Consider the following 10,896-nt stretch of genomic DNA (forward strand, 5'->3'; position numbering starts at 1 on the left):
TTTTCTCCACAGACAGAGATGCTTTTAGATAATCTGCCTTGGCATCCCATAGCCTGTCATACCCGACTGTGATGCTCCTTTGTTGCTGCCCATCTGAAGGCCTATTACGTTCTGTCCCTGCCGAAGCTGCTCCTCTGAAAATCCTCGTCGATTCTGCTGTGCTTTCCTGTCCAGATGCACGAAAAAAGAGCAAAATACATACATACCATCATTCTGTGTGTGATCATGAAATCATACAGGGATCATGAAAATCAATCTGAAATTGGCTCATGTCCCTTGTAATGCAATATGTCATGTGCACCATCCCATGTGCTGGATAGTACTGGCCGAGCTAATTGCTTTCCTGCAGATAGAAGTAATGCTCTAGTCAAACATACAACACTTTATACTTTCACTGTCCCCGTTATTCCAGAACCCCAAGGGACTTCCCCAGCAGCTGTGACAGGTAAAATGTTTATGCAGTGCTGTATATAAAACACAAAATAGGGTTAATTTGTGTTGAGCCCTGTATCTCTTAACATCTGTAGTCCACGGGATCTGATCAATGAGACACTTACTTGTGGTATACTACAAGTTGATACCCATCCAGAGCAACAGTACAAATTGGTATAATTTAACTCGGAGTAAATAAAAGCTTAGTGTACCCAGAGCAACAAAGGGTCAGAGAAGGAACTTGCTCATTTTTGCAGAGCGGACACTGGTTGTCTGCAGGACAGAACACTTGCTTTGTTTCCATTTCAAGATCTCTCACCTCCTAAGCAGTAGACTTTGCCCTTTGCACCTGTGTCTTAACTATATGACAGTCCTTTATCTTCTGTCAAAACATACTGACCATTTTTGTTCAGTGTCTCTGGTCTCAAAAGCCCTTTGGATCAATGAACCTTTGTTGGAGCATAAAAGGAGTCTTTTTCTCCCTGAAAATAGCACTGAAGGCCAAAGTGGCAGCTAAGAAGGACAAAAGTTTGCACTTTGCTGCCTCACAAGAAACTGTTCAGCTTGGATTCATCTTTCATTTATACTAGGTGGGAAAACAAGCAATTTACAATGGAGAAGGATCAGTCTGTTGCCATCAAACGAGCCATATGAACTGGCAGAGCCCCAGACTGAGGGAGGCTTTCCATCTACCAGACCCTACTCCCATACAGGTAGAATCAATTTCCCTGCTGTGTCTGTTTGTCCTGTGATCAGGTTACAGGTTACACTGCAATATGGCATCAAGTTACAGTTCCCCTTTTCTTCCCCACCCCACCACTAGATGAGAATACTAGATTAGGTACCTGCTGTGATTGAAAACCATCAACACGATCCTCTCTGTGAGGGTCATATCCTGCACTGTGCTGAGAACCCTGGCTCAAGTCCAGAAAAGCACTTAAACTCTCTGCTAGGCTCAGGGTGTTCAGGACAGTGCAGGAGACAAACCCATGTCCACGTGACAGCCCAGCAAAGCAGAAGCATGAGAGAGATCCACAGGACACCAGGACTGACCAGTCATTTTTCAGAATGAGTCAAGTGGTGAAGTATAGACTAGTAAGAGGGCTTATAGAGGCCCATCACAGGCTTTCAGATCCCACAGCTCTTGCCAGAAAGCTCACTCTTTTGGGGGAAGCACACAGAACTGTGGTGCTTCAGAAAGCAGGCCCCTCTCACCGCTGCTTAATTTATTTTCCAGAATACTTACACAGGCACCAAACTACTGCCAGAATCTCTAGGAGAGGATGTTTTTAGAACTACTCCTATTACCTAATGAAATCTCAGGTTCACTGTGTCTGCCTCTATTTTAACTAAAAAAAACCCAGGAGAGCATTCTACTGTTCTTTTCTTTTTCCTTCTAGAATGTTTAGCTATGTTGATGAGTAGTTCCACAGAGAGTCAGAAAGTAATTTAACAAGAGAAAAACTGAGACCTGCAAAGAAGAAATAAAAGGCAAGACTAAAGGGTAGCCTGGATATATGAATAAAAATGTATTACATATATAGCTTGGATCATATAGTGTTATTTTTACCATCATAAGCACCACGTTTAGTATATGATGGTCTTACAGATAACATGTACAAGATTTGTTTTTAGGTGGGTGGAAATGGCCTTAACTGAGAGTAAGAAAAGAGGTGAAGGCAAGTCTACTCATGTCTAACACTATGTCAAATTCTGTTTGGTCTGTCTGGCATCATTCTTACTTAAAACTGAGCACACCAGATCTGTCAGCTTTTTGTGCCAACTTCACACCAGTGTTTGTGTTTGCCAAGCTACAGGATAACGAACAGCTATGGATCCATGAACCTTGCTAGGGCGTGGAAAGAAGCGGGGATCAGTCTGATGGCACTGGGTATGTGAGACACTGGCAGTGGAAAGTTAAATGGCTTAGCTCAAGTGTGGCATTATCCTAATCACTGTAGATCCCTGCACAGATACTCTTATGCCATTTGATATTGGTCTCTCAATTTAACTTAAGGCGATTAAGAATCAGCCTGAAAGCCCTGATTTATGAGTAACACTTGGTGGCAGAGAGGGGGCTTGGTCTGCCTGAAGGGATAGGGAAGCTACTCAGAAAGCAGCTTCTGACTGGCAACATGCTGTAACACCAGCTTTCCTTAAGGCAGTGGCTATAACATGGATTCACAGGGATTGCAATACCTACAGATTGGCTATCCAAGCAGTACGGGCTGGACAGACAGCTAGAGGAGAAGGGATGTGATCACATCTTCATCCATGCCAACAAAAACTGTTCCCACCCACAATTAAGAGTCCAGATGAAAATTAATTTTTCCATGTGGGGCTTTGTTTTAGTTACATAAAACAAATAAGTCTGTCTGGGTCATAGTGATTTCATGTCTGGTTTATATTAAAGAATGTAACTGGATTTGAAATCAATTTTAAATGTAATTATATTCCATAAACATAAATCTATTTGTGCAGTGTATTAAGTTAATGTAACCTGATTTCATATAAACAAGGAGTTTGCATTTATTCACCTAAAATTCAAATCTCAGATTCAGCTTAACCAGCTCAGGGTTTAAGACAAAGAAAGTGAAGTTTGCTTTATTTTTGCTGAGCCTCACCTAGACATCAGAAAATTCAAGGAAAGAAAAGACAAGCAGTCAGCACTCTTTTTGCTAACCTGTCTTCGACATTTCTGTGTAAGAAATACTCTTGGAAGGCAGAAACTCATGTCAATAATATGCCTGTGGGGCAGGAGAGTAACTGTGGGAGGATTTCCTTTTCTTCCTGTCCCTGCTTTACAGCCTCCTGAGCCAAAACAAATGGAATTTCAGAACAAATAAACCGCTTTGCCAAGACAGAGAATTCTTCACAGATAGGTGGTGCTCCCCAAGAATAAAGAAGCCTAGGAAATTAAATCATTTTTGGTTTGATAAAAAAAGGAAAGAGATTTCATGCCTTCTCTTTGCTCAGTAAGGGGATCACTACATAGGGGCTCACAGACAACCATAACAGCCTTGTCTTCATTAGTCTTTCTGTCTGCTGTCTGATGTGAGAGAGCAAATCTGATGACAAATGTATACTTTTCCTGCTTCCCTTCTCTAACCTCCAGAGAGAAAAACCTCCCTATTACAAGGAAACTTGGGAAATATTCTTCCCTTCCTTTCCCAGTAAATTTCCTTAAAGCCTAAAGGCAGATGATATTACCAGCTTCCCAGGGAAGACAGCTCTGAGCAGCTGTGCTCTGGACTTTACCTGTGGAACCAGGATGGATCTCCCTTGTAGCAGCCGTCATCCTTGGTGACCGCCAAACTGCCCAAAGCCATTAAGGTTCTCTGCACTGCTGCCATGTCCTTCCCTAGAAGGCCAGACAGTGAAATTAATATAGGAAATCCTTGCACAACAAATAGCTTGGCACACTGAAAAGCAGTTTTATGTGATGTATTAACTAACTCCCTCAGGTCCCTGAAGATGTGCATTAATAGAATTATAAATGCTATTTTACCATTGCTGAAATGAAAGTACTGACATGCAAGAGCTTATTAAAAGTCAACAAAGGGATAGAGTTAAAGCAAAACTTAATTTTTCAGACATTTCTAGGTTTCCAGGCCTTTGATTATTTTAATGCCTTCCCTCATGCCATTTTAAGTCTATAGAATCCATTTGACAAAATTTTCTCCTAAGGAGAGATTACTTTGGTATACAAATAATGGTAATATACTCAGTGAAATGTGGCTGAAGGAGAATAGTGTGTTAAATAACAGTGCTGTGTCTCAGTTTGTTCAGAGTAAGTTTGATTCCTGTGCTAATAGAGCTCACAGCAGTTCTGGGAGCTCCTGCACTGATAGCTTCTATCAGTCCTTCCCAAATTAAACATCAAAGCACCTCTCTAATCTGTCCTACTTACTACGATGCTATTCAGTTTCATACCTTTAGTTTTTCCCATTTGGTCTACTATTTTTGCACGTTCTCCCTATGCTACCTTACTCCATCCCTCAGCTCAAAAAGTCAGGGCTTGTCTCATCTTTAGACAAATATAAGTTACATAACTCATTACCCAGTCCAGACATGCTACCTTTTGGAATACTTTCTAGCAAAAATAAGTTGCAGCAGGTATTTCCAATTGTGTGAAGTGGTAAGTTACTGGAAATCTGCCTTTTGCTTCTCCCTTATGAAATCCTCCATGAGCATTTCTATGACTTACCTCCCCTCTTTCATTCCAGTTCTTCCTCTTCCCTAAAGCAATGTATCTAGTTAATTGATCTGATTCTGGTTCTTCACATGTGAAAACAAGCAATTCAGAAAAAAGGAGATACCAGAGACATGATGAAAACAGAATTCGGTGGACCAATATTAATGAACATCACTGTAGATGAGCTGGAGTGTAGTGGGAAGGGAACAGTGCACACTCTGTGTTTGTGGTGCATCACCCTGATTACAGGCAGATGCAGTCCAGGGCTCTGTATCACAGTGGCTGAGGTGAGGACAGCACCCTGAAGCTGAAAACATCAGCTTCCAACTGTGCCTGTCATACAGACTACTAAAGTTTATAAAAATCCTATCTGCAGGGGACCATTTGCTCAGAAAATAAATTGTCAGCCATCCAGAACTGATGTATTTTACTGTATTGAAGGCAAACTGCATCAGACAGGGTCCTTGCTTGGGAGGGCGGCTGCAGAGCTGACATCCCCCACGCGCACGTCCACAGGCGCACACAGAGGAGCACGAGGCAGGGACCCTCAGAGCTCCCCGGAGCAGCAGATGTACCATATGCTGTAACAGATGCCACAGACAACGTCCTTGGGATGCCTCCCATATAACAGGAGTGCAGTGACTGCCTGGGATGAAAAGGGATGTGGAGAAGGATTTAAAAGTGAATCAGCTGAATAATGACGACAAGCGAAGAAAAAAGCAAAAGGAACAAAAGACAGGCAGTGAAATATGATGATCAGCCTTGCAGAGCCATCTGGCAGCCCCCCCCCCCCCCCCCCCATGATGAGTGGGAGCTGCTGCAGGGGAAAAACTGAGTGAGTGGGAGCTGAATGACACGTGACAAAACAAAACCATGGCCATGGCTCTGCTCTGCAGAGACTCCTTGCTGCATATGAGGAGTGCTGTGGGTGAGGGAAGACCTGAATCCAAGTGGTCTTGTGTCACTTGCCCTCTTCCAGCAAAGGATACAAGGGCCTTGATGGTCAGAATAAAAAAAAAAATACAGGGAAAAATTTTAAATTTCCAGTGCAGTCACCTGACAGAAGGGATCATACACCTTCTCTGAAGCCAGGTTTGACTCTGGTATTGCAGCAAATTGTAGTCAGAGCCTTCCCTTAACTCCAGCACTTGTTTATTGACAGCCATGTGGGCCGCCCACCTGGCCCACAGCTTCAGCCTCTCTGCAGGGACTCACACTCATGACACTCCTGCATCTCAGTGTCCTCTGCAGTGTGCTTTGAATAGCAGAGCCTTGTAGAGGAACTTGGCACTGTTCTTAAAACAAGGAGGTAGGGGTCTCTGCTCACTTCTTGTGCAAAGCCTGTCTCTTTAGGGGAAACCTATCTGGAAGGACCTCTTCTCCAGGTCCAGAAAGGGGAAAGTTCAAATACAAAGATGAAGAACTGCTCTGCAGAGTATTCCTGAAAAGCTTTTCTGTAGACATTGAACAAATACCCAGTGGTGCAGCTGCCTCTTGCCTGCCTGGAAATATACCAAGGAGGGATCTGTAAAAGGCAGAGAACATATCTTGGGCGTGGATCAGGGAAAGCTGCTCAGCACAGTACATTTATGTAAGAAAGGGCCAAAAGAGAGGTGATACTTTCCCTGGATCAAGGAGCCACAGGGATGAAGAAAAATGCAACAGATGGACTGAGTGAGTTTGAAACAGCCAACAGCAGATCGTATCCTAAAATATTTTCATTAATCATTGCTAAGAATTTCAAAGCAAAAGCTCGTGGAAAACAATTAGTGCCAGGGACAAACTGTTTCTCAGTCACACTGTTTTCTTTCCCCATTAACATCTCTCTTTCTAAAGAGGTTATGATGTGAAGTATAGGAGTGCTGCAATTATAAAATAGTGAAAAAGAGACTGTCCTTTTTGCCCAGCTTATGCATCCCTGTTCAGACAATTCAACCCTGAAGCAGCACAGATGCCAGAGGTCAGAGTTACGGTGAGGCACAAAGAGCTTGCAGTGCCTCACTGCTGGAGAGACAGACTGTTTCATCCCAGCACTGAAATGAGCAGCAGGAAGGATGAAAAGGGAGTGGGAAAGTGAGGAGTCACAGATTAGCTTTGGGAAATCTTAAAATAACAGTGAAGAAAAGCTTTGTATGTCTTCCTCCTAGGTTGCAAATTGTGTTTTGACTTCCTGTCCTCAAGAAGTTACTACCTTTTTACCTTATATCTGTTAAGATGATGAGTGAAAGGAAGATAAATTAGAAGACAGCAACTATAATTAAGAACATTATGTCTTCAAAGCAAGTCCTTTTCCTCATAAGGATCAATGTACCATATTTTCATATGCCATTATGAGTTGCAAAAGACTGCAAAGAACAATGTCTGAAATAAGCCATTATCATCCCTTACAAGATAGATAGAACTTCTCTCTCAACAGCCTGCTAGGCTGATGGGTGGGAAGGTGCTTCTTCAGTGAAAATCCCTTCATTTAAGACATGTAAAGGTAGATTGCATGAAACACTAAAGACTGAACTGTAAGAAACAATCCTGCCCTTGTGCCCAAAGGTACAGATTTGTCAAGCAAATCTGGCACCCTGAGACCTTTACAGATCCCAGTAACTCCAGCTATCAGTATATCCTTTCCCTCTAACCCATTCATGAAGAGCTCCCTAGTCTTTCATTCCTCCAGCTGTCCTTCACAGGAGTGATCCCTTCCACATATCCCGACTGCCTGTGAAAACAGACCCCACTTTTTTCTCTCAGTGTGTACTCCTACACAAACTATGCTGGCCAGCTTTCTCAGTGGATTGTTTTCCTCTTTCCACTGTTTGATTCTCGTGGAAGATTTTTGACCCTTTCATATGTGCCTTTCACTACTTTGCAGCTGTCTTTGCTCTGAGTGCTCAGTCATTGCACCACCTTGTCCAGGGAGATGCAGCATATACAGTGTGTTTGGTTAGAGCACTGGGATGGGATGCACCACCACAGAAGTGGGCAAAACCAGCCCCATGAATGCACAAATGACTCAGCTTTTCAGCAAACAGAACAAGCAGTTTCCATTTAGAGCATGGGATGGAGACAGACTACACCTGTCTTACTGTAAAACCACAGGAGCACCCCGATTTTTTTTGCTGTTGCCATAGTGACCTCTCTTAAAAGTCTCCTTAGAGAGAGAAGCTCAGCTAATATGGTGTTAAGCAGTGAGTTTTGTTTCTCACTAGTCATAAATGAACCCTCATAAGCTTCATAGAGGCATATATGCTCCTGGGAATGCATTTCTTAGCTCCAATTTAAGCTTTGCTTATAATTTTAAAACTGCAATAAAATTTTGTCATCAGAAAATCAGGGTTTTCCATATTCTTGTTAGGAGCTATTTACTTTGAAGTAATTAGCAGAGAGAACAGTTGTTTTACTAGGTCTGTGGATTTCTATCAGAATGATGGGGTTTTGGATAACACACGAGCTTGGAAAGGTTCCGTTATGCCCTCAGGGTAATATAAATCCCTCAGAGGAAATAATGCAGCACTGGAAGAACATGGTAATGAGGTAAGGCAAACAGCAACAAAAGATAATTACATTAGAGAATATGCCTAGACAAAATGCACATCAAAGCAAAGTAAAATGAAGACTGTAAACTGACTTTCAGTTTATTATTTTTACCTTCCCATAAATCCACTGTCTGGAAAATATCTGTTGTTCTTACTCCGTAGATTTCAGCAGCTTTTAAGAACTGAGATATTTGTTCCATCTGCTTGAAAGCCATTTTTGATTCAGAGATCTTTGCAATAGGCTCATTTCCCTTTGGATGCAAACTGTTTATTAACTTGCATAACAGCTGAGAGATAAAGACAGAAACAAAATTAGAAAGTGGCCACCAAACTAGAAGGCAATTTCTGCACATGAAATGATGCTGCATAATGCTTTTGACCCAGCCAGTTTCTGTCATGGACATAATTTCTTCAGTTAAAAATAAAGAAGTGAATTGATAATAATCAAAGTGTATTAGAAAAGCATTAAAGCTTTCATTAACTGAAGCAATAGCCTAACCATATAAATCCTAATCTGCTAGAAACAACAAAGCAATCACTGGTAGAGGTTATATAACAACTGACAGAGAAGAAGCCTCATGCCCAAGCCAAAAAATAAGCAATGTCAATTGAAATGTTGTTAGAGTCACTTTGGCAGAGATTCAGTGATTAGCATAGTCTTTACAGCCACTGCAAACAGCAGCATCTGCCTGTTGTTCAATAAACCAATGCAATACAATGTTTTAGCTACAGAATTATTCCCAAGAAGACAGTTATGACACAATCCTATCCTTCAAATTTGCTATATCTCTTCGCCTTTCCTTGTCAACACGGATTATTTCTTAAAGAGAAAAGTATACATCTGGTTTTAAAACCGATCTCATTTAACTGCATGAGAAAGGATGCTGAAGGAATGAGTCATACTTATATATAAAACATGCATGACTCATAAGAATCATTAATATCGTACTGATCCCAGTGCACTAGTAGGATAATTTATCTTTTGAGATTAAGACTCTTGGTGAAAAGGAAATAAATCAGATACTAAGATATATATTTCTGCACTGACCTTGAGCTCTGACCAGTTTATCTAAATGAAGACAGGAGACAGGGGCACCGTGCGTATAAACACTGAAAGTGTGTAATTGGACAAAGCACTTACCGTTCCATCCATCAACCAGGTCTGAAAATGTTGCCTTCCAGGAGGAGGGTGCTCTATCTGTTCTCCACACTGTACAATAATCCAGTTCACCAGCCTAGACTCTAATTCTGGGTCATATTTCTGTTCAATCTTTTCCTGAACTTCTCGGCTTAAGCCATAGCTTGGTCCTCTGTTAGCCATCTCTGGAAACAAGGTAGAACTTACTTAGTGGGCAGAGTCCCAGTCTACACCTTTGAAGTATGCACAGGAAAATTAAAGAATAAAAGAGTGAGCAGCCTGCCCTAAATGTTAGACAGTTGAACAGATGTTCATCAACACTGAAAGTAACTGTATGGCACCGGTTATAGCTGTTCCACAGAACAGGGGAGGGATCAGTGAGGGAATATCCTTTTCCAAAAGCACAAATCAGCTACAACATCTTTTTTAAAAGGAAGGAAAAAACAGCAGTCCCCCCTGCCCAACCACAAAAGCAGAAGAAAAGCAAGATTTAAAACACAGTACGTTTTAAAGAGAGGCGTCTGCTATGTTTACAGAGAATACAATAGGGTTGTCAGATCAACGTTACAGCTGTCTGCAAATCCAAAAGCACTTTAAAATTGCCTACCTAATACTTGCTAATAAGAAGAAGGTTGTGCATGGGAGCAATCCAATTAAAGATGCAGTCAGAGTCTTCCTCAGCAGAGATGCAAGGATGGATATCCAGAGATCAGCACACTGAAAATGCGAAGATGAATTTAAGAGATGAAGGCTGCCACAATGCCCTGCTGCTGCTGCAGCATCGTGGTTTGAAGAACAGTGTATTGATTTGATTTTCCTCACATATGAGGAGGGTCAGAGCAGGGGCGTTGCTAAGAGCCATTAAAGAGACCTGCCTCCTCAGTCACAGCCCGGGGATCCTGTTTATCTCGCCCATCTGTGGTCTGTTTCCAAGCATCTTTCCTCAGCCTTGCACTGCTCACCCCACCGGCTCAGATCTACTCCGCCTAGTCTGCATCAACCCAAACTGCATCAAGCATCCCAGTGACAGATAGACAGAAATACAAATAGAGGCACTCTATTAAATGAAGGTGACAGAAATTACCACACATCTAGTTTACTTTTAATCATAAGCCAGAAACAAACCCTTTTTCTCCCTGCTCTGCATCGCAATGATAACAGGCTGAGAGTGTAACAAATAATTTCTCCTCTTCCCTTCAAATGCTGATAAAAAGTTTGAACAAGGGAACAATATGATGACAAGTGAAGGAAGAGAAGGCAGGTAATAGAATATTTTTATCACCCTATCATCAGTATATATTAGGCTATCAAATAGTGGAATGGTGTCCTGAAAAACAACTCAAACCACTAAAACCAAGGTGAAATCACTGAAAATTAGCAAACCTACTATAAAGCACAAGGATTTTACTTTCTGCTGGTATGAGTCAGCTAACCTCCAGCAATAGGAAGGGACCTATGCCCATGTACAGTCGTTTAAATTTTGATTATACCACCCATACAATGTGGAAGGGGAGAGAGGAAGGGTTAAGACGAGACTTTTCCTGCAGTCCGATTTAATACTATATTAAATAAAATCACTTTTACTTCTTTCTGAGTTATACAAT

General features: G+C 41.7%; 1 protein-coding gene across 1 annotated transcript; it reads right to left on the minus strand.

Annotated features, from left to right (window-relative positions):
* On the minus strand, positions 1-10,280 carry TAGLN3 (transgelin 3). The gene is made up of 5 exons (XM_008631693.2): positions 9,900-10,280; positions 9,296-9,477; positions 8,267-8,441; positions 3,691-3,793; positions 1-166 (listed from the first exon to the last, which is right to left on the minus strand). The coding sequence occupies exons 2-5, from the start codon at positions 9,473-9,475 to the stop codon at positions 25-27; spliced, it is 600 nt and encodes a 199-aa protein (XP_008629915.1). The 5' UTR covers positions 9,476-9,477; positions 9,900-10,280; the 3' UTR covers positions 1-24.
* Between the last annotated feature and the right edge of the window lie 616 nt (positions 10,281-10,896).

This window comes from Corvus brachyrhynchos, unplaced genomic scaffold (genome assembly GCF_000691975.1).
Source record: "Corvus brachyrhynchos isolate BGI_N302 unplaced genomic scaffold, ASM69197v1 scaffold3, whole genome shotgun sequence".
Classification (NCBI taxonomy): domain Eukaryota; kingdom Metazoa; phylum Chordata; class Aves; order Passeriformes; family Corvidae; genus Corvus; species Corvus brachyrhynchos.

What these genes read in the sequence shown, in the direction of transcription:
- TAGLN3 (XM_008631693.2), bottom strand. Translation starts at nt 9,475, where the DNA reads ATGGCTAACAGAGGACCAAGCTATGGCTTAAGCCGAGAAGTTCAGGAA. An exon ending in CCTGGTTGATGGATGGAACG is followed by an intron (nt 8,442 to 9,295) that starts GTAAGTGCTTTG and finishes TTTATCTCTCAG; the next exon opens with CTGTTATGCAAGTTAATAAA. An exon ending in GATCCATCCTGGTTCCACAG is followed by an intron (nt 167 to 3,690) that starts GTAAAGTCCAGA and finishes GCATCTGGACAG; the next exon opens with GAAAGCACAGCAGAATCGAC.